General features: G+C 44.5%; 1 protein-coding gene across 2 annotated transcripts in view; it reads right to left on the bottom strand.

The window, feature by feature from the left end:
* Positions 1-24,274, bottom strand: part of POR (cytochrome p450 oxidoreductase) — a 78,101-nt gene that overhangs the window by 31,195 nt on the left and 22,632 nt on the right. For both annotated transcript variants that reach the window (XM_066382361.1, XM_066382362.1), the window contains exon 2: positions 8,163-8,354. In XM_066382361.1, the coding sequence (XP_066238458.1) occupies positions 8,163-8,341 (179 nt within the window). In that variant the 5' untranslated portion in view covers positions 8,342-8,354. The remainder of the gene's footprint in view (positions 1-8,162; positions 8,355-24,274) is intronic.

Here is a 24,274-nt window from a genome sequence, read left to right on the forward strand (position 1 = left end):
ACAAAGGACTTGTATCTAGAATATAAAGAACCCTGAGAAGTCAACAAGAAGGCTGATAACCCTAGAAAAAATGGGCAAAATCTTTGTTTTCTCATTTTAAATGTTTATTTCAGGAGTCGAGAACCTATGGCTCGCAAGCCAGATGTGGCTCTTTTGATGGCTGCATCTGGCTCGCAGACAAATCTTTAATAAAAAAATAATAACGTTAAAAATATGAAACATTCTCATGTATTACATTCCATTCATTTCCTACTGCTCATGTTCATGGTTGCGGGTGGCTGGAATCACAGCTGTCCTCCAAGACAACACCAACTTTTTATTGGATAATGCATAAGGTACATGGGTCGTTGTATGGCTCTCATGGAATTACATTTAAAATATGTGGCGTTCATGGCTCTCTCAGCCAAAAAGGTTCCTGACCCCTGGTTTATTTTATTGATCTGAGAGAGAAAAGGGAGGGAGAGAGAGAGACAGGAACATCAATCTGTTCCTGAATATGCCCTGACCGGGATCGAACCAGCAACCTCTGCACTTAGGGACAATACTCTAACCAACTGAGCTATCTGGCCAGGGCAAAATGGGCAAAGTCATAACAAATACTTTCACAAAGGAAGATACCTAAATGGCCAATAAATACATGAAAATGTCATTGGTCAACAGAGAAATGCAAATTCAAACAGATACTACTACACGCCTATTAGACTGGCTAAAATAAAAAAGTCGACAAAAGTAAGCATTTGTGAAGATGGGAAGCTTCTGCAACACCATATGCTGGTGTTGGGACTGGATGGGGCACAAACAGGTGGGAAACTGCTTGGTAGTAGCTCATGGAGCTAAATATAAACCTTCTCTATGACCCAATCAATTCTACCTGTGTTAGAGCACATACCTAACAGAAATACATCCAGATGGGAATCAAAATACATGTATTAGAATAGAATGTTCATTGCAGGCTGGAAACTATCTAAATGTACATCATCATTAGAAAGCATAAATGATGGTTTATTCACGATGGAATTCTATGCAGCAATGAGAAGGGAAGAACTACGATTGCATACAATATGGATAAACCTCAGAGACAGTGTTAAGAAAGAAATGAAAGAATACACATTCTGTGACACCTACACCACTAATAATCTGTCACAAAAAGTCAGGGAGGTGGATGACCTAGGGGTAGTGTGACTGGAGAGGGCAGAGTGGCTTTTATTGACCCAAGAGCTGGTTAAGTGTGTTTACTTTGTGACAAATAAACTGCCCTTATGATCTGTGTACATTTATGTTATGTTATATACTTCAGTAAAAGTTTACAAAAGGTAGACTTCCAGAATTGACATTCTCTGAGCCCTGTCACCTATCTCATGCTCAGCTCTACCAGGCGGCCCTGAGGACCAGAGAAAGGAGTGGTAAGTGGCCTAACTCTGCTAACCACAGCTCCCGATCAGCCTTTAAACAAAATTTTAAAGATTTTTAAAGCTTACTGTCTTCCTTCTAACAGCCTTGATCTCTTTTCTCCAGCTGCCCGCTATTCCGGATCTCCTGAATCTGGGTTTTGCTAACCTCCCTTGCCATGCCAGCCTACTCCCAGAGGAACCCTCACCCTCCATGTCATGGCCTCTCCCTCCCCTTCCCGAACCTGCTCCTGAACGTGTGTGCCCTGTCAGTCTCATCTTCAACTGTTCCTCCTGGCTTCTCCATGCCCAGCCAGGCCTGCGGCCTACCTGCTGTGCCTCCACTATAGTTGCCCCTCAAGAGCTCCCTCAGGCCTCATTACCTCTCACTGGGCCAGTTCCTGAAAGGCTCCTCAGCCGGCCTGCTGCCTCCCAACTGCACTCCAGCTATCCCCCACACAGCCCACATGGGGCCCTTCTGAAGTCAGAGTCTGATCATTTCACGGTCCTATAAGGACGGTCCAATCAGGCTCCAGCCTGCCCTTCGCACACCCCCAGCCCTACCTCATCTTGAACATACCCTCACAATCCCACCACACAGAGTACTGCCATTCTAGCACATCACCTGGTCTTTCTCCCTCTGGGCCTCAGGAGGACCACCACAGCTGTCAAACTCCCACTCTATTTACAGATTCAACTCAAACATAACCTCATCTTGAAAGTCTTCTGCAATCCCAAGTCAGACCAGTTTCTGTTCCTGGGAGCTCCCTGGCTCATGCATTTTCCAGCCAATCTAGATAGAGCTGTTTTCGTGACTGCTCTTCTCATGGGAATGGAAGGCAGGGGCTTTGTTTTAGTGATCTGTTGTAAGAGGTTGGCACAAAGCCCAATATAAATGTTTGTCTGGCCTGATGGATCCCAGAACGTTAGCCAGGATTTCAATATCAGGTCCCGCCCTACCTAGGCTGCCCCTTTCTACCAGAGGCTCAGTAGCTTCCATGTGCTTCACCTGCGCCTCTGCCACCATTGTAGTCCCAGAGTTGCTCCTGACATGGAACTCTGCCCAGGAGGAGAGACAAGGCAAAGTCTACTCTGACAGGTATATTAAACCCTCGCCTATCCCTACCCTGGAGGGCAAAGACTGTCTCAAGTACCCTCCTAGACTGATGCTGATTTGGGCCCAGAGAGCAAGTTCCAGGATCCAGAAGGGCCACAGGTGGTGTCTTGGTCAGCCAGCCACTCATGGACAGCGGCAGCAGGGAGCATCTGGGCTCTTGAGGTTATAAAAGCCAAATCCAGAATGGTGATGAGGGCCCGGGAGGTCAGCGTACCTGGAAAGATTCACTTGGGCACATAGGGCCTCCTCCTGGATCCCCTGTACCTAGAAGTCCAGGGTCGGGGTGGGAGGGAACGACAGCATATATGTGTCCTATGCCTCCATGCTATTCAAAGTGCTTGCTGGTCAGACATAGTTGGTCCCATTGGTTTGGTTTTAAAAAATACACCCAAGGGTTTGGACACAGTGTCCCAAGTGGACCTTAAAAGACCTCAGAACACCAATAGAAGTCACCAGAAATCATGGTGAGTATTCCAGGTACTGCCCTGGGCCATGCACAGTCCCCACAATAAGCCTGTTACATACCACTGGTAGATAAGGGAAGTAGATTTCTGTGCTGTTACAGAAATCTTCTGTGCTCATTGAAAATAATTAGTTAGGAACTGTGGAGGGATTTATAGTGTAAGGTCCAAGCTTGTGGCCCACTTGTATGAACTAAGTGACTTCTCTGTTTTCCCATCTTTGAAATGGAATATTAACAACCTATAAGAGACTGAAAGCAGCACAGCAAAGTGGGGAAAACATGGGTTTGTAAAGTTTGCAGATCTGGGTTCAAAAGTCAGTCTCTGCTACTTATAAATTAGGTGGCTTTCAGCAAACTCCTCAATCTCTAGCACCTCAGTTTCCTCATTTGCAAAATGGGATTATAATGCCTTCCTTGAAGGTCTCCTGTAAGACTAGAGACATCAATAATAATGAAAAAATAATAATACATGAAATTTGAAGGCTCATCATGCACTAGGGCTGGGGCAAAGAGCTCTACAATGGATTATGTCATTTAATGTTTACAACCTTATGAGTCAAGTACTATTATTATCTCCAACTTATAGGTAAGGACATGGACTTCAAAAGATTAAGTAATGGCAAATGTCACATGGCTACTATGTGGTAGAGTCAGGATTCAAACCTTAATCATCAACTTTAGGGCCCAGAACTTAACTATTGTACTGTACTATAAATGTTACCCAGTATATATGGTGTACATGTAAAAACCCCTGTGGCCATAGCAAGTATTCAACATGATATACTGAGGGATGAGAAAAAGATTTGTACAGTGTGTAGAACACTGCACACAATAGGTAAAATTTATGATCAAGTCTTAAAACTTACGATCAAGAAGATGGAACTAGTTTCAGCATCCTGGCAAAGAGAAACAATTAGAATCTACAAAATACAAGTGCTTCCACTAGAGTTTTACTGCAAGTCCATCTTGCAAGGCAAGAGAAGTGACAGGGACAATGGTGGCTCCACGTGTTCCCACAGCACATCCATGTCTTCACTCACGGCAGGGGTGGGGGGCTACACCTCCATTTTACAGATGAGGAAACACAGGGCTACTGTAAGCTGGGAACTGGATGCTGGTCCCCTCATCTCGAGTACCACATTTTTCCCCACCAAAAATACTTTCCTACACCAGTAATGCACCACTATCAGCCCCAGTTGGAACAGGCTGAATTCCAGCTCACCTGCCTATGGCCCACTGAAGGCAAAGCCCTTTCAGCCTCTGGATGTGGCACCAACTTCTAGGACCTTAGCAACACCACCTCCCACAGCACATCTTCCTGATCCCTCCACCTGGGGGAATTCCTTCTTTCTTAGTGGTCTGGCAGCCTGCTTCTCCCTCTCCCCCAACCCCTTTCCTTCATTGGTGGGCCTCTTTCTGATAAACCACAGGCCACCGACCCTGTCTGACACACAGTTCTGTTGCAGAAGCCCTGATTCTATAATGCACATGAAAGCACTTCATAAACTGTTTGTTAAAAGTACTTTTCAACATCCTGACTTCTCAACGTCTTTATTATAAATGCCACCTCTGCGTTCTTGTAGCACCTAGCTAGTGCTTGGTGCGAAAGACATTCTGACACAAACACTAAGTACCACAGCCACCGAGGAATAATGCTAGGTGACCATCATAAACATCACTTCATTTAATACTTGCAAGAGCCCTGTGAGAACAAGGTTATTGTCTCCATTTAGCAGATGAAGAAACTGAGGCAGAGTGAGGTTAAGGGTCTCGCCTAGGATCTGCCTACCACTAGACTGCAAGCTTGATAAACATGGGGACTACATCTACTTTATTTAGGGTCATCTGGGGCTTAGCAGGGCCTTGGCAAATACTTGCTGAGTTTTTTAAAATGTAAAACTAGTACCTGATAGTGTTAAAGCAGGTCCCTGAATAACAACATAGTTTTAATGTTAATGAGATGCCCCAGGAACAATTAGCCTATGGTAAATTTTGTTTCATTATCCTGTCAAGAATATTGAGGATTTACTGTAAAAAGTAGTATTCCCTGCCTGACCTGTGGTGGCGCAGTGGATAAAGTGTTGACCTGGAATGCTGAAGTGACCGGTTCGAAACCTCAGGCTTGCCTAGTCAAGGCACATATCGGAGTTGATGCTTCCTGCTCCTCCTCCCTTCTCTCTTTCTCTCTCTCTCTACTCTCTAATGAATAGTCTTAAAAAATAAAAAAAAAAAGAAAAGAAAAAAGAAAAAAAATAGTATTCCCTGAATATTTGCTTTAAAGTTCAAGGACTAACTTTTCTGAAGCGAAAACTTACCAAAACTGGAATAGGGAGGCCCTGGCCAGTTGGCCCAGTGGTAGAGCGTAGGCCTGGCGTGCAGGAGTCCCGGATTCGATTCCTGGCCAGGGCACACAGGAAAAGCACCCATCTGCTTCTCCACCCCTCCCCCTCTCCTTCCTCTCTGTCTCTCTCTTCCCCTCCCGCAGCCAAAGCTCCATTGGAGCAAAGTTGGCCCGGGTACTGAGGATGGCTCTATGGCCTCCGCCTCAGGTGCTAGAATGGCTCTGGTTGCAACAGAGCAATGCCCCAGATGGGCAGAGCATCGCCTCCAGATGGGCAGAGTATCGCCCCCTGGTGGGCATGCTGGGTGGATCCCGGTCGGGTACATGTGGGAGTCTGTCTGACTGCCTCCCCGTTTCCAACTTCAGAAAAATACAAAAAAACCCACAAAAAACTGTAATAGGGAATTAGGACTTGACAGGAACCTGAATGTTTACCCTGCCTAACCCTGGGAGCTCTGACCTGAGCATGGCCCCATAGTCTGTACCTGAGACCTACTCCTTATGAGATCTGGGGAGCCACCAAGGGGCTGTGCCCTGGGGCTCCCCCAGCACAGGGCTGGCCTGGTAGATCCCACTCAAACCTGCCTGAAAGAACATGACCTGGTTGCAGGAATGATACGGAACTCAATCTTGAGGAGACCATGGTACACCATCATTTTTTCATATCTAAAAACCATCTGGCCTGACCTGTGGTGATGCAATAGATCAAGCATTGACCTGAAATGCTGAGGTTGCTGCTGGTTCTAAACCCTGGGCTTGCCCGGTCAAGGCACATTCCAGAAGCAACTGCTATGAGTTGATGCTTCCCGCTCCTTCCCCACCACCTTTCTCTCTCAATCTTCTCTCTAAAAATCAATAAATAAAATCTTAAAAGAAAAAAACCAAACATCTGTATTCCTACTTCCTTAATATTTTTCTTTGAACTAAGTCACCTTTTTAATTGAACTTTCTCAAAAGGAAACTTTACAGAAGGTTAAAAAAAATCAATAAAATAAAAAGAAAACTGTTAGTCAAATCAGGCTGAATACTGTCTATGGTATTGTGACTTATAATAAAAAAATACTTATTTAGTCTTCATCCTGTTTCTGGCACAGAGCTCCTAAACCCTTAGAATTTCCTAAGCGGTAAGAGCAATAAATGTATCTTGTTATTCATAACAAATTCCTTTCAACCACACTTGAGCTTATGTTAATAAAGTAACTTTTGGAAAGCCCCTAAGGATGGGACTAGTAAGTAGCCAAGGGAACCAACCCAGTGATTAGAGGGTTGGAACTTTTAGCCCCATCCCTAACTTCCAGGGATGGGAAAAGGACTACAAGTTGAATTAATCTCCAATGTCCAATAATTTACTCAATCATACCTACATTAATAAAGTTTCCATAAAAACCCAAAAGAGCCCTGGCCAGTTGGCTCAGTGGTAGAGCGTCGGCCTGGCGTGCAGGAGTCCCAGGTTCGATTTCCGGCCAGGGCACACAAGAGAAGCGCCCATCTGCTTCTCCACCCCTCCCCCTCTCCTTCCTCTCTGTCTCTCTCTCTTCCCCTCCCGCAGCCAAGGCTCCATTGGAGCAAAGATGGCCCGGGCGCTGAGGATGGCTCTATGGCCTCTGCCTCAGGCGCTAGAATGGCTCTGGATGCAGCAGAGGGACGCCCCAGATGGGCGGAGCATTGCCCCCTGGTGGGCATGCCGGGTGGATCCCGGTCGGGTGCATGTGGGAGTCTGTCTGCCTCCCCGTTTCCAACTTCAGAAAAATACAAAAACAAAACAAAATAAAAAAACCCCAAAGGATGGGGTTTGGAGAGCCTCAGGGTTGCTGAACAGGTGAAGATGCTGGAGAGTGGAGCACCTGGAGAGGTCATGGAAGCTCTGTGGTCTTTCCCTATCCCCTACCCTACTCACCATTTCCATCTGCTGCTCCTGAGTTATAGCCTTTTATAATAAACTGGTAACCTTGTAAGTCACCTTTTCCTGAATTCTGTGAACCACTGTAGCAAATTAATCAAACCTGAGGAGGAAGTATGAGAACCTCTGAGTTATAGCTGCTTGGTCAGAAGCACAGATGACAAACTGAAATTGTGATTGGCGTCTGAAGGGAGTAGGGACATATGCGACCAAGCCCTTAACCTGTGGGATTTGATGCTAACTGCAGGCAGCTGGTGTCAGGAGAGTTTAAGAATTGCTTAGTGTGGGGAAAACTCCTCCCACATCTAGTGACAGAAATGTTCATCCTGAGTATTGAGAGTTGAGGGGAAAAACAGTTTTCCTCTTATATTATCACTTTCCAAAACTCTAAACTGGAGATACCTCTCTTCGTGACAAAAGGAAATCAGTAAGTGTTGGGTATAAGGACATATTAGCACCAAACTGCAACTCTATCCTTACCAGTAATGAAATGAATTGAAACAAAACTGCAAAAGGAATAACTGCCTTGCTATATGGTCCTGTGCCAACAGCACCTCTATGATCCCATCTGTTTACAAAATGGAAAGATCACAGGCTGGCCAGGTGCCAGCTCCAGCTCTGCCTTGTGCAGATGACTCTGGGCAGCGTCTCTAACATCCCCGAGCCTCAGGTTATCTAACCATAAAATGGTGCCTTCCAATAGGCCCTATGAAGTTCAAATCAGACACACATAAATGGACCTTGGAAACTCTAAAGTGCTGTGTAAACATAAGGAAGATTTGAAGTGCAGTCTACTAATGAGGCAAAAACCAAGACTCATCCAAAAATGCTGCGAGAAAACCTTGTGTCTGTCGGCCAGCTCACTCCTGAACAAGGCCCAAGCACAGGGTGCTGACAGAAACATCCAAGAGCAACGATGGTGAGACAGTGAGATCCAGAGCAGTGTCACTTACGTTGCTTGAATTTTGGTGAACTCAGGGATTTCATCTTTTTTCTTTCTGAAGAAGAACCAGTAGGTCAGGAGACCCACAATGAGTGAAAACAGAATCATGTCCGTCGTGCTGAAAAGAGACACCTCCTCTGCCACAGTCTCAGACCCGGTGGCACTGGCATCCATGCTGGAGTCCCCCATGTTGATCACGAAACTGTGGGGAGAAAGAAAGAACAGACTTCATGCACTGTCACACATGGTCACTGGGAGAATTAAGTGCTGTCTTTGTGACTCCCGGGAGAGAGGACAACTGAGACACAGATTTCTGGGTTTCTCCTAGACTCCACTCTATGAAGCTTTTTCCTTTGCTGATTTTAGTCTGTACGCTTTTGCCATAATAAACCATAAGTGGAAGTAAAACAGCTTTTCTGAGTTCTATGAGTCCTGGTGAATCACTGAACCAGAGGATTGTTTTGGGGACCCCACCAACACACCAACTTAGTTCCCTTGAAAGATGGTCAACTGGTCCTTCCACTACTGAAACCTAACGTAGGTAGATGTGATATGAGTCAACAAAGACCAAAGCAACAGTACCGGAAACCTCAGCAGCCCTGCCACCTAGCAATGAGGCTAGGCTCAGATTTGTATCATTCCATTCTGAAATCACTGCTTTTACCAATTGGGTTGCTTTCACCACAACCATGGCTCCCAGACTCAGTCAGGAAGGACTGTCATATCTCAGCAACTCAGGCAATGAGATTGCTTCATATCTGACTTCTGTTAGCTGTTACTGCCTCCAGGAAACCACAGGGCCAGTCCTGAGCAACTAGAACAGCGGTTCTCAACCTGTGGGTCACGACCCCGGCGGGGGTTGAACGACCAAAACACAGAGGTCACCTAAAGCGACCTTTGGGCTCAAGCCAGCAACCACACAGTCATGTCTATGATCCCACGCTCAAGCCAGCAACCCATGCTCAAGCTGGTGAGCCCACACTCGAGCCGGCGACCTCAGGGTTTCAAACCTGGGTCCTCCACTTCCCAGTCCGATGCTCTATCCACTGAGCAACCACCTGGTCAGGCAGATTTTTACATTTTTTAACACACTATATTTTCCTCTGCATTTTCCCCAAATCATATGCAGACTGACAACCGTACTTTTTAAAATTTTTATTAATTTTAATTTATTATGTTTACATGGATTCAAGTGTCCCACTGAATATAACACCCTCACCCCCACCTCTGTGTCCCTCTTTATACCCCCTTTTTCCCCCTCCTCCTAACTCCCTCCCTCCTCCCCTCTAGGATTTGCTGTCCTGTTATCTATACCTCTGTGTTATGTATGTATAATTTCACAACTGTACTTTTTGAATCAATCAATATGTTTAGCTTAATAGAAATAGGAACCTGAAAAATGTTTTGATGTTCTAGCACTTTTTTAACTTCAGATTTTTTTGTGTATAACTGCGATCATTATATGTACAATTTCAGTTCCTGCTTTATTCATTTAAATTATAGTATAAGAATTCTACGCATTATTAAATACTCTTATAAAAACATTTTAATGGTTGCCCTGGCCGGTTGGCTCAGTGGTAGAGCGTCGGCCTGGCATGCAGAAGTCCCAGGTTCGATTCCCGGCCAGGGCACACAGGAGAAGCGCCCATCTGCTTCTCCACCCATCCCCCTCTCCTTCCTCTCTGTCTCTCTCTTCCCCTCCCGCAGCCAAGGCTCCACTGGAGCAAAGATGGCCCGGGCGCTGGGGATGGCTCCGTGGCCTCTGCCTCAGGCGCTAGAATGGCTTTGGTCGCCACAGAGCGACGCCCCTGATGGGCAGAGCATCGCCCCCTGGTGAGCGTGCCAGGTAGATCCCGGTTGGGAGCATGCGGGAGTCTGTCTGACTGTCTCCCCATTTCCAGCTTCGGAAAAGTACAAAAAAAAAAAACCCAAAAAAACATTTTAGTGGTTGATACTAGTCTCTCAAGTGGATATCCTTTAACCAATCCTCCATCATTTACATCAAGCTAAAAATGAAGTATAAAAGTTAACCTAACCCTTACTTTAACTCAAGAGAACTAGAAACTAATCAGAAGGTACTGCTGATGGGAAATTTCCAATTTCCAATTAGACTAAATGGGCAATCTGTGTCATGACAGGAACTGAAGGTTATATGGAGTTTAAACCCAATTATAATGGCTTTCTGTATATATGTAATATATAAACATATTTAAACATATAATATTTAAACATAAGCACACACAAATGAACTTTCTCAAAGACAATAAACTAAATCTAATATTTAATTATGGATGTTTGTCAATACTTTATTTTTATTACTCCGCTAATTAAATCGATAATACTCTAACCACTAACCATGATGAAGTCGCTTTCCTTATAAGGCCACAGACCTCTACTTGTAAACATCCCAACTCTATTTTCTAAATATTAGCACAGGCAATAAGGATCTAAAAGTATCTTTCATCACTAGTGCTCATAAAAAATAGAAAAAGAGAAAAGATATATATATTTTTAAAAAGGCAATTAATGCAACATTTAGAAAATAAAATTTACTTTATTCTGTATCCTTTCTGATGTGGTCTTTTCAGAAGCAGTCCTTTCAATCTGTTTCTCATTGCAGCACTTGCCTAATATCTTGCTATGCATCACTGTCAGCTCAGTTTTCCCATGGCTTTAGGTGACCCCTGTGTTTTGGTCGTTCGACCCCGCCAGGGTTGCGACCCACAGGTTGAGAACCGCTGAACTAGAAGAACACAGTAGCATCTGAGGGCTCCTGACATCGGTCCTACCCTTCTGCAACTTATTGGGTATGGGCCATTCAGAATGGGCAAACTTCATTCTTTGCTTTCTCATTAATCTGAGGTGCTTTCTAATGTCTGAGTTCCTGAGATAAACTCAACTTACCCCTTTTGGTATCTCACATTAAAGGACAAAGTCAACTCTAATGTTCACAGAGAGTACTCTTTATATTTAAATATTAACTTATAAACACATTTAATATTTATTCGCTGTCAGTTATGTCTCTCTATCCAGCTTTGCGAGTCAACTGTCATGTCCACAACCTTCTTTCAAGCTCTCAAAAAATCATGGAGAGGACCTGCTGGGATGGATTCTGGAAGGAACACAGAATTGTGAGGCAGAAGACACTCAGAGCCCTGCTGGAATTATCTGAGAGTTTTGGTCCGGACTGATGTGCAGACATGGGGAAGCCCCCAGCTGGCATCCCTCACAAAGCAGCAGTCAACAGATGCCTGCTTCCTGTCCTGCTGCCCTTCTAACTCAGGACACTTAGCCCCCTTTCTTTACCAAGGGGGAACTAATGCTCAGAAACCTAAAAGATAGATGTGCAAATTGACTGCACAACTCAGAGGAGAAAGCTCATTCCCGGCACACAGTTTCTAAGCGATGGTATGCTGGAGGGTGGAGGGCCAGGGAGATTGCACATCGGCACTCACACAATGCCATTCTTTTAGTAACATTTGGTTCAAGCCACCCAGACCACTGCAAGAGCTCTTAATGAACCTTTCTTCAGAGAGCAGCCAGAGAATCCTTTGAAAAAGTCAGATCATGTCACATTCCTAATCAAAATCCTTACATGGCTTCACACAGCACAAAATGTAAAGTCCTTACCTGTCCTATAAGCCCCATATGATCTGGTCCCTGGATACCACTCCCACCATATTTCTTACTACTCTGCCCTTTCCTCACACTTCACCAGTCACACTGAACCCTTTGCTACTCCGCAAGCCTCCAAGCCTCCTTCTTCCTCAGGGCCTTTAAACACATTAACATGTTGCCCAGGTTCTCTCTCTCACTTTATTCAGGTCTCTGCTCAGCTACCACCATCTGCGAGAGACTTTGCTTCACTATCATATATGGTCACTCTCCCTCACAGGACTGATCACTACATTCTACACCCCCCCCCCCCACCAGCCATCTCCCTGACTACATGGTTAGCCAACAAGGGCAGGGACTTCACTTTGTTCACAGCCCGGCAGGTAATAACCACCTAGTAGTAAATTGTTAATAAAAAACATATGGCCCTGGCCAGTTGGCTCAGTGGTAGAGCATTGGCCTGGCATGTGGATGTTACAGGTTCAATTCCCAGTAAGAGCACACAGGAGAAGTGACTGTTTCTCTACCCCTCCCACTCCCCACTCTTATTCTCTCTTCTTCTCTTGCAGCTATGGCTTGATTGGTTCGAGTAAATCAGCCCTGGGTGCTGAGGATGGCTCAGCAGAGCCTCTGCTTCAGGTGTAAAAATAGCTCAGTTGCAAGCATGGCCCCAGATGGGCAGAGCATCCGCTCCAGATGAGGGTTGCCTGATGGATACTGGTTGGGGTGCCTGTGAAAGTCTGTCTTTGTCTCCCCTCCTCTCATTTGGAAAAGAAAAATAAAAATTTTAAAAATAAAGAAAGAAATAAAAATATGATTCTAGAGTAGCTGGGTTGGTAAAGTGTGGCATACAGATCATGCAGTGGTTTTAGAAGCTGGAAAGCACAATACAGATGCATAATTAGAACACAGTTTGTGAAGCTCTGTCCACTATTCTTCACTCTTGCTCTGTCTCTAATTTCTGTCCTTAACTGCTTCTTTCAATATCTCTGTTTTAGTTCAGAGTCAGGACACCACAAATTCCTACACCACTGTGGAAACAACCAGGCACTCCCAGTAGAAATGTGCTGACTCCCCACAGCAGTCAGGGTTGGGACTCAGGCCTTGAAGTCCCCACCAGCACACTGGACATTGTTAGCACTTAGAGCTGGGGTCACGACATAACTGAAAATATCCCCAGTAGCTCTGACTCTGAGGTGTCAAACTTCAGATAGACAAGAGCTACATAGGAGTAGTGGTGATCATTTATCTGAGGCTGATCTGCAATGCAGAATTGGATGATCCAAATAGGTAAGCAGCTTGCCCAAGTGGCAAAACTAGAAAGAGGGTCCCAGATTCCCAGGGGAGGGCTGTGTTCAGTACCCATCTGAGTAGGAAGACCTATTGAACAGTGTCTCTCCCCTGCTCTGCTGTGAGCTCCTGAAGGAAGAACAGGCTTGCGGGTACCTCTGAAACTGGCACATGTGAGAAGGAAGGGTTGGCAGGCTGGCAAGAAGGAAGTCAATCTGGGAGGAAAAATCTTGACCCCATACTTCCCACACTAGAACACAGAGCAATGCACAATACAGAGCAGTGTGCCTGGGGCTGAAGCTGTGAATAAGCTGTTAACCATTATTATGATATCACTTAAACCATTATTTTCACATGGAAGCACACACAAACATGTTTCCATCTTTCCAGCCTGCATCTATCTCTGTATCCCTGCCCCAGAGCCTTTACACGTGTCTGAAATGCTCTTCCTCTAGTTGTTTCCTACTCAAGTCTTCAGACCTCAGCTCAACTGTCACTTCCAAAGGGTCACACCTTCCTGGCAAAAGGTTTGGCACATAATCCAGTGCTTAATCAATTACTACCCAAGGAATGAGCAAAGGCAGTCAATGGATACATTGTGGCACAGAATGTAGAACATGCACGAATTGGTTAACTTGAAGCTGTGGATTTAAATGAAATTTGGGTTGGTAGTGTGTCCATTTGGCAATGGGACACAGTCCCAAACTTTCTCAGTCCATGGAACCCCTGGTATTCTAGGCCCAAGGCAATACAAATCAGTTCCACATGGGAATTAGGTCTAAACCACCACTAAAAACCCAGCTTTGCAAAGACACAAAGTCATCAAAAGAAACATACAAGATCTACCTGAACTACCCCAAGATAGTACTAACATGGGCTTTCTGAGGTCCTCGCAAGCACTCCAAGGAGACTTTGGGAACACTGTGTGAGCTTTCTGCCCTGTAAGTCATTCTTATTTCCAGTGTAGAGCTCATGGGGCCAAACATATTTGTCAGTAACAGAAAAAAAAAAAATGGACAGAAGAAAAGATGAAAAGTAACTTCTTGCCTGACCTGTAGTGGTGCAGTGGGTAAAGCATTCGACCTAGAATGCTGAGGTTACGGATTTGAAAACCTGGGCTTGCCTGGCCAAGGCACATACAGAAGCAACTACTATGAGTTGATACTTCCAGCTCCTCCCCACCCCCTTTTCTTTCTTTCTCCTCTCTCTAAAAATCAATAGATGAGCCTGACCAGGCGGTGGCGCAATGGATAGAGCGATGGCCTGGGATGCGGAGGACCCAGGTTCAAGACCCCAAGGTCGCCAGTGTCGCCAGCTTGAGCGCAGGCTCATCTGGTTTGAGCAAAAGCTCACCAGCTTGGACCCAAAGTCGCTGGCTCAAGCAGGGGGTTACTCGGTCTGCTGAAGGCCCACGGTCAAGGCACATATGAGAAAGCAATCAATGAACAACTAAATAGTCACAACGAAAAACTAATGATTGATGCTTCTCATCTCTCTCTGTTCCTGTCTGTCTGTCCCTGTCTATCCCTCTCTCTGACTCTCTCTCTGCCTCTATAATAAAACAAAACAAAACATTAAAAATCAATAGATGAAATCTTAAAAAAAAAAAAAGTAACTTTTTAATTAGACCAGTCTTGCCATAGCCCCACTATCAGCAGGCTGGGCCTCTGGGCAAAAACCATATGGGCAATAGGCTTTGATGTCCCCATCAGTAAAATAAGGCACAGAAAAGGGTATGTCAAAAGACCACCTTAAATAGAGCAGATATGACTTGATCTTTCATTAAAAATTAGGTCTATACATAAGTTTTTATTTTTATTATAAAAGACAACATACATAGGGCATAGATAGATGCTATTCCTCCTAAATTTAAACAGCTAGCCAATTCCCACTAATGGTACAGGCCAAGGTTTGCAACTCTAGTCCCAGCACCAGTCAGCAGGCAGCCTAGCACACTGCAGAGCAGGTGGACAAACTACTGGCCTCTTAGGCCAGGGGCACTGGTGGACCCTCCACCAGCTTCTGAAAGAACAAACCAGGTAAGAACAGAAGGGCCCTTTCCCTACCCAACTGTTTATAATATCAAGAGTGCAAAATCACATTCCAGGTTTTCCTTTACTATATGCAACTTCTGGTCAGTAAACAAGATTGGTCAACCAACCTGGCATTGCCATCAGAGTGAGCCCATCACCTAATGCAGCAAGAAGGAAGGAAGCGAACAAGCAATTTAGTGGGCCCCTTCAGCATGCCAATCACCCAAGAACAAACAGTCTCTGTCACCTCGAGGCAGCCCAGATAAAAGTCTGGCATCCATCCTCATTGCAGTAGAAATGGAGTCTGCTCAGGTCCACAAACCTCTGCCAAAGTTTAGTGCCTTCAAGGTGAAGAAAACCCTCAAGCAAACAAGTACTGCTCCTGCCTAAAAGTTCCTTCTCCAGAGACTGAGACGCTCAGGGGGAAAGTACTTTCCCGGAGGCAGCCTGCTAAAGAGCAGTGCTCAAAAGAGCAACTGAAACATATTTCTCTCTAGCTCCAGTGTCCAAAAAGTTCATTATCCAAATCAAGATGTGTGGGCAGTATGGATTTCTTTGGGTTTATCCTGTTTGGAATTCTCTCTGTTTCTTGAATATGTATATTTGAGGATTTTTCAGTCATTTCTTCTTCAAATAATTTCTTAGCCCCACCCCCTCTCTCTCCTTCTGGGACTATGATGACATAAATGAGTTTTATTAGTTCCACAAGTTCCAGAGGCTCTATTCAGTTTTTCATTATTATTTTTTTCTTCTTTTTCAAGTGAGAGAAGGGAAGATAGAAAGACTCCCACATGGGATCTACCTGGCTAACCCCCATCTGGGGCCAATGCTCTGCCCATATGGGGCCCTGCTCACAACCAAGCTATTTTTTAGAACCTGAGGTGGAGGCTCCACAAAGCCATCCTCAGTTCCTGGAACCAATGCATTCGAATCAATCAAGCCATGGCTACAGGAGAGGAAAAGAGAGAGGGGGAAGGGGAAGGGGTGGAGAAGCAGATGGTCACTTCCCCTGTGTGCCCTGACCAGGAGTCAAACCTGGGACATCCACAAGCAGGGCCGATGCTCTATTACTGAGCCAACTGGCCAGGGCTGGCACTGTTCAGTTTTATCAGTCTAATTTCACTATTGTTCAGATTGGGTAATTTCTACTGTTCAATCTTCAAGTTCACTGATGACTTCCTCTATGTCCTCCATTCTTTTGTAGAGCCATCCATTGATTTTTCTTTATTTTTCAGTATCATATTTTTCAGTTCTAAGATATATATTTGGATCTTCTTTTTTTTTTAATTAAAAAAAATTTTTGGAGCATCTCACCTGCAGTGGCACAGTGGATAGAGTGTAAACCTGGAGCACTGAGATCGCTGGTTTGAAATCCAGGGCTTGCCTAGTCAAGGCACATACAAGAAACAATCGATCAATGAACAACTAAAGTGAAGCAACTACAAGCTGATGTTCTCTCTCTCTCTCCCTCTCTATCTAAAAATCAATAAATAAAATCTTTAAAAAATTTCTTTACAGAGAAGGAGGAAGTAGGGGAGACATAAAGAGGGAAGGAGGGAGGAGTGAAGAGAGGGGGGAGAGGGAGAGAGACGTAGAGAGAGGGGAAAAGACAGAGAAGCATCGATTTGTGGTTTTACTTAGTTGTGTATTCATTAGCTGCTGCTTGTATGTGACCTAACTGGGGATTGAACCAACAACCCTGCTGAACCAGGATGATGGTCTAACCTACTGAGCTACCTGGACAGGGTCTGTTTGGCTCTTCTTCATATCTTGTATGATTCCAACATCCATGTCATCTTGATGTTGGCATTTGCTGTCTTTTCCCATGTAAGTTGAGATTTTCTTAATTCCTAGTATGGAGTGATTTTTTTTATTGTATCCTGAACATTTTGGGTATTATAACATCTAAATCTTATTTAAATCCTCTCTTTTATCAGACCTCCTCTGCCACCACACTGATAAGGAATGGAGGATGCCAACTCACTGCTGTCATTCAGAGGCAGAGCCCAACAGTTACAATGTCATGGAGAGGCCTGGTTTGGGGAAAAACAGAGCTCTGAGGATGAAGAGGGAATATAGTCCAAAAACAAAAAAGCTGCAGCATATGAACTGGGTCATGAAAAATGAACAGGGTCCACCAGTCATATAAGGGGGATGAGAAATTCCAGACAGAAGATGCATATACCAAGTCTTAAACCATAAAAAACCAGTAGCGGGCCCTGGCCGGTTGGCTCAGTGGTAGAGCGTTGGCCTGGCGTGCAGAAGTCCCAGGTTCGATTCCCGGCCAGGGCACACAGGAGAGGTGCCCATTTACTTCTCCACCCCTCCCCCTCTCCTTCCTCTCTGTCTCTCTTCCCCTCCAGCAGCAAGGCTCCATTGGAGCAAAGATGGCCCGGGCGCTGGGGATGGCTCTTTGGCCTCTGCCCCAGGCGCTAGAGTGGCTCTGGTTGCAACAGAGCAACGCCCCCTGGTGGGCAGAGCGTCGCCCCCTGGTGGGCGTGCTGGGTGGATCCTGGTCGGGCGCATGCGGGAGTCTGTCTGACTGTCTCTCCCCATTTCCAGCTTCAGGAAAAAAATAAATAAATAAAAATTAAAATAAAAAAAAAACCCCAGTAGCTAGCTACAGAATCTGCTGTAACTCAAGTGTGGTCCAATGGGATGCATTTATATGTGTGGGTATAAAAGTGGTAAGAGTAAGAGATGAGCCTTTTAAAAGAAACTGAGACCAGTGTGCAAAAGGCTCAAGAGCCCTCTATATGCCTAAAGTCTTTAGGACCTGGGCAGCCGGTGATGTCAGGGTGAGGGTGTCATCACCCACAAATTCCCTAAGCCCTTTTGTGAGTATAACTTAGAAACACAATTAAAGTTAGCCCAGGGTGACAGGATTAGAAAGAACTATGCCATAGGGTGGTAATCCTATACAATGTTGCTTGCATCAATACAATCATAAAGCCTTGACCAAGGCAGTCTAGACTAGAACAGGCTTAGGACAACGTTCCACAACGGATTCTCAAATACCCCTACCTGACAACCTTTCACCTACATAATAAGGCCTATGGGTGTGATATGGAGACACAGGACTGGTATTGTGTCTGATGCAGTGATGTGAAAGAGGAAGGCAGCCAGGAAAACTGGATCTGTGAAAGCATGACTCGGCACAAAGCAGACAGAAGAGCAAGCATCACTCAGCACAAATTGAGCTGACAAAGCCCCACAGGAGCTGACCACTGGAACTGCAGCTGGTCATGGAGAACACGCAGGTTTGTTTTACTCAGTCTCTCTAGGGCCTTTGCCACCTGGCCTGAACACCAAGGTGGTGAACCCACAAATTCCCTAAGCCCTTTTGTGAGTATAACTTAGAAACACAATTAAAGTTAGCCCAGGGTAATTTATGGGTTCAAGACACTTCCCAGGAGTTCTGTGAGGTAATAGAAAATATGTATCTTGGTCTCTGCCCCCTGTTCCTGGCCCAGAACTCTTAAAACCCTTGAAGTTTCTGATAGGATTATCTTTTGTTCTAATGAGGCAACTCTGGGTGGGTTCCTGGATGTGTCCTGGATGGGGTCTGGTCACCAGGAAGACAAAGCCATGATTAGAAGCTTGGGATTTTCAGCCTCACCCCCCCCCCCAATTCTCAATAGTGGGGAGAGGGGCCGAAAATGGAGTTAATAATTGATGATGCCTACATGTTAAAGCCTCAATAAAATCCCAGTAGTGCAGGGTTTGGAGGTTCTAGGTAGGTGAACAATATCCACGTGCTGAGATGGTAACACACTCTAACTTCACAGGGACAGAAACTCTAGTGCTGAAGACCCTCTTAGACCTTGCCCTTGTACCTCTGCATCTAGCTGTTCATGGGCATCCTCTGTCACAGGGGTCCCCAAACTTTTTACACAGGGGGTCAGTTCACTGTCCCTCAGACCGTTGGAGGGCTGGACTATAAAAAAAAACTATAAAAAAATCCCTATGCACACTGCACATATCTTATTTTAAAGTAAAAAAACAAAACGGTAACAAATACAATATTTAAAATAAAGAACAAGTAAATTTAAATCAACAAACTGACCAGTATTTCAATGGGAACTATGGGCCTGCTTTTGGCTAAGGAGATGGTCAATATGCTCCTCTCACTGACCACCAATGAAAGAGGTGCCCCTTCCGGAAGTGCAGCGGGGGCCGGATGAATGGCCTCAGGGGGCCGCATGCGGCCTGCGGGCCGTAGTTTGGGGACCCCTGCTCTATCATATCCTTCAATAAACTGGTCAATGTAACTGTTTTCCTGAGTTCTGTGAGCTGCTCTAGCAAATTAATTGAACCTAAGGAGACTGCTGAAACCCCTATTTATAGCCTGTCAGTCAGAAGCACAGGTGACAACCTGGACTCGCAACTGGTATCTGACATGGGGGCAGTCTTGTGGGACTGAGTCCCTGATGGTCAAATAAGTTTATATATATATGTTTGCTTGCTTATAGTTTGCATTGGATGTGAGGGACAGGCTGTAAGCAGGCTGCGTCCTTATAGCCTAAGGCTTAGTTTTTTTTTAAGACTAAGCTTTTCCCCACACCCTTGACTGTAGCAGGATAGGGGGTGGTGCACTCTTCTGAGGAATCCCATGTATGCCTCAGATAAGTGACTTTGTATCAGAGACTTCCTTGTTTGTATATTGGATTAAAAGTTGTGATTTCTATACTATAAAGCGGGGCAGACCAGGAGCTTGCTCTCACTTGGTTCCTGAGATTAGCATTAGAGAGGAGAGCAGAGAAAGGCCATGTAGAGGAGAGGAGAAGCAGCCAAGATGGCAGGGTGCTGAAGGAGAAGCCAGTTTGTGCAGAGTTTGTGCAGAGAGGAGATGGGGAACAGAGGTAAATAAGGCTTGTGAGCTAGAAACCTTTGATTCTAGGAAACTCAGATAAGTCAGTGGCTTTGGGAGCCCTGAATGGAAAGGGAAGTGTTTTCCCTCTGTGTGTATTTCTTGCCCGCTGGGTGCAAGCTAGGATTAAAGCTAATGGCCCACCAGTTCTTGGCTCTGTTGTTTCATTACTGTCTGTCTGAATCAAATGCGAACCTGCATGGGCCAGGCGGCTGTTATGGTGGCGGTGCCTACTGGCTTTACAGTCCCTAATTGGTGGGATCTGATGCAGTCTCCAGGTAGACAGTGTCAGGATTGAGTTACATCGTTGGACTCCCAGCTAGTGTCACAGGGAATGAAGGGCTGTGAGTGTGGTAGCAGTGTGAGAGCAAAGGAGATTCAGGAGGGGGGACTGGGCTTTTCTAACACAAGCTCATACTAGCTTATCCTCCTGATTGCTCCTTTGCCTCAGTTAATTTTGAGTACAAACAAGGAAAAGAGATACACAAAGCTGAGGACTTGTTTCAGTTTATTCAGGTGCTGGGCAGACCAGTTCCGAAGGCTGCTTCTGCCCCTAGTGCATCAGCAGGATTAAGAACTGACAGTCTGCTTGACCAGGCGGTGGTGCAGTGGATAGAGCGTCGGACTGGGATGTGGAAGACCCAGGTTCAAGACCCCGAGGTCGCCAGCTTGAGTGTGGGCTCATCTGGTTTGAGCAAAAATTCACCAGCTTCAACCCAAGGTCGCTGGCTCAAGCAAGGGGTTACTTGGTCTGCTGAAGGCCCGCGGTCAAGGCACATATAGAGAGCAATCAATGAACAACTAAGGTGTCGCAATGCGCAACGAAAATCTAATGATTTATGCTTCTCATCTCTCTGTTCCTGTCTGTCTGTCCCTGACTCTGACTCTCCCTGTCTCTGAAAAAAATAAAAACAAACTGACAGTCTGACAAGAACCCCTAGAGAGCAATCAGACTTCTTTGACCCCACCCCCCCATTCACTCACACACACACACACACACACACACACACACACACACACACACACACACAGGCCATGCTACAGTACAGTTCACCCGTGGTCCATGCAGCAAGCCTGGGGCACAGGTGATGATGTGTCTTTCCTTTTATAGAAGTGAGAATGGAATGGGTCAATGCCCTCATGGCCTCCCAAAGTGAATGTGTACCAAGGGCTCATTAATAGAGGTACAAGATGGGCTCCACACTTAGTATCAAGGATAAACTAAAACACAATCAGAAAGAGTCCCCATGATGAAGGAGTCCCCAAAACAAATCACATGAGAAACAGTGAAGAAACCGGAAAAGCTTACTACTCTCAGGAAAAGGAGATTCAGAGCAGCTGATCCTTTCTTTGGGTATTCAGAAAACAGAAAGAAGAGGTCCCAGAACACAGCAGTGGGGCCTAAAAATGGAGGGCAGAGTTGTATACACTCTGCAAGAACTTTCTGACAAAGGTGCCCAGAAAGAGAATGAGCCAATGTGAGACACGGCCTCCTATCTTAGATGTGCCAAAAGAAGGCTGGGTAATTTGGATTTAATGACAGAGACAGTACTTGCCATCCCAGGGGCCTGGGACACAGACCCACCAAATTAATGTCCATTAAACTGAACTGGCTGATTGGTGACAATACTTGGGGCTCAAAACCCCAAGGCTCTGACCTGAATTAATACTTAAATACTGATTCCTGAATCTCTTTCACTGAACCCTTTGAATGAACACACACACACACACACAGAGTGATATGTGATCCCAGGAAAGAGGAGGTAAAACAGGGAGCCTTAGGGCAGACATCTGAACTGGGCAGGAAGGGGAACTACTAACTCAATTACAAATTGGTCCCAGTAACAGTCTGTGCTTCACATAGAGCTGTTTTAGCTTTAACAAGGAGCTTCTTTTGGGGGTACATGGCCTTCTGGGTCCCCAAGCACACCATCATCATGTCCTAACTATGTCTTTAAAACCCAACTCAGTCTGCACAGACAAAGATGCTGTTCCCTGAAGATACTTTATGGTGCCTTCTGGCTCCAAGAGGGAGGACTTGGTATCTGTAAACAGTGACAGAGAGGAAAAGGAATACAGGACTCTTGCACCTCCCCACTCAGGCACCTCAACGACCATGTGTGACAGAATTTTCAGACTCTCCCTACACAGTCTCCAGCAACAGGTGATTTACCAGCTCGGGCCTTATCTCACCCTGCTCAAATGTTTATATTAAGGAATTAAAAGTCAGGCCAGAAGCTGATCCCCCACATCGTGTTTATCTCTACAATTTTCCTTCATTTTTTCCATACATACTTATATTACACACACACACAACATACACTCATACAAAAAGAAATAAAATGTGTCCTAATGTATAAAACAGTTTTTAAGGCCTGACCTGTGGTGGCGCAGTGGATAAAGTGTCGACCTGGAAATGCTGAGGTCGCTGGTTCGAAACCCTGGGCTTGTCTGGTCAAGGCACATATGGGAGTTGATGCTTCCAGCTCCTCTCCCCTGTCTCTCTCCCTCTCTCTCTCCTCTCAAAAATGAATAAATAAAATAAAAATTAAAAAAACAAAAACAAAACAAAAAAAAAGTTTTTAATATTGCTAGCAGATCCTTTATGATATTTTCTTTGGCTGTCCAACAGTCCACTGATTCAATGAACCATTATTTATTTAATTACTTTCCTATTCTTCATTTATTGAACTATTTAAACAAAAAGCTTTTCTCTCTAAAAAAATAATTCCTTATAGTCTCAACTGGATTTGAACTTATGTACCTCTTAATAGATATGTTGCCTTCAAATAGGGTCAACCTCTAGCCAAGCTGATAAAAGAAAAAAAAATTTTTAATTACCAATATAGGGAATAAAAGAGGGGGACATCATTAGATTCCACAGACATTAATACTGTAACAGGAAATTATGAACATTATGCTAACATTTGATAAGTTAGATGAAATGGACAAATTTCTTAATAGATACAACTATCATAGCTTACCCAAGAAATATAAATAACCTGAAGAATTCTCTAAAAGAATTCAACTTAAGTTAAAACCTTCACCAAATATGAATACTAGGAGCAGACAGCACTGGTAAATTCTAACAAACATTTCAGGAAGAAATAATACCAACTCTAAACAACATTTGTCATAAAATAGATTTCTCAACTCATTTTATGAGGCCTGTGTTACCCTGATACCAAAACTAGACAAAGACAGTACAAAACAAACAAAAAACTACAAACCAACATTTATAAACAGAGATGCAAAAATCTAAAATATCAGCAAATGAAATCCAACAATATATAAAAAAAATCCAGCAATATATAAAAAGGATACTGCATCATGATCAAATGAAGTTTACTCCAGGAATACAGGTTGGTTCAATATTCAATCACAATGTAATATACTGTATCAAAAAAACCTGCACATGATCATCTTCATAGATGGAGAAATAGCATCTAACAAATTTCAACTTCCAGTCATGATAAAAACACCAGGTAAACCTGGACAAATAGAGAACTACTTCGACTTGATAAAGAGTCATGGACATGTTATTACAATAATAATAGTACCCACTTTATTGGGTTATTGCAAGGATTAAATAGGCTGAGTTTGTAAAGGGTTTAGAACAGTGCCTAGCACAGAGTATGTGCTGCAATAAATTAAACTGTTACTATTAAAACTTCTAAATGAAAAAATAAACAAAAAATTATTAAGAATCTGCAGCTATGATATGGAAAAGAATGAACTACTGCTACATGAAATAACACAGATGAATCTCAACAGATGTAATATTGAATGAGAGAAGCCAAACATAAAAGAGTACCAATCATTTATAGTTTAACTTCAAGAACATGCAAAAGTAATCTATGGTCGTAGCTATTAGAATACTGGTAATCTCTGAGGCAAGGATCATGAGTAGGAGACAAAAGGGAATCTTGTGGCACGCTTGACAGTGTGCAGTATCTTTACCTGGTATTCACACGAGTTACAAGGGAGTTTATCTATGTAAAAATTCAAGAAGCTGTCCACTGAAGGTTTGTGAAATTTACTGTAAGTTACTGCAAAATGAGTAAGCAGCAAAATACAGCTGCATCAGAGAAAGGTGAAGGTCTGGTGCCCATTCCGAAGAGGAGCTGCTGCATGTCGCCCAGGTCTTGGAGGCAGAAACAGAGCTCACCTTTGTGAGCAATCTAGCAGACACACTCCGTCAGCCTCCACCTGCTGCAGTGGGCCTACAACTCAGAGTTAAGCACTCTGCAAACAGACAGTCCAAGCTCCTGCTCCACTTTTGCTATTTGTTATCTTGTAGGACCTTGGGAAAGT

The sequence above is a fragment of the Saccopteryx leptura genome, chromosome 4, assembly GCF_036850995.1.
Source record: "Saccopteryx leptura isolate mSacLep1 chromosome 4, mSacLep1_pri_phased_curated, whole genome shotgun sequence".
In the NCBI taxonomy this organism is placed as follows: domain Eukaryota; kingdom Metazoa; phylum Chordata; class Mammalia; order Chiroptera; family Emballonuridae; genus Saccopteryx; species Saccopteryx leptura.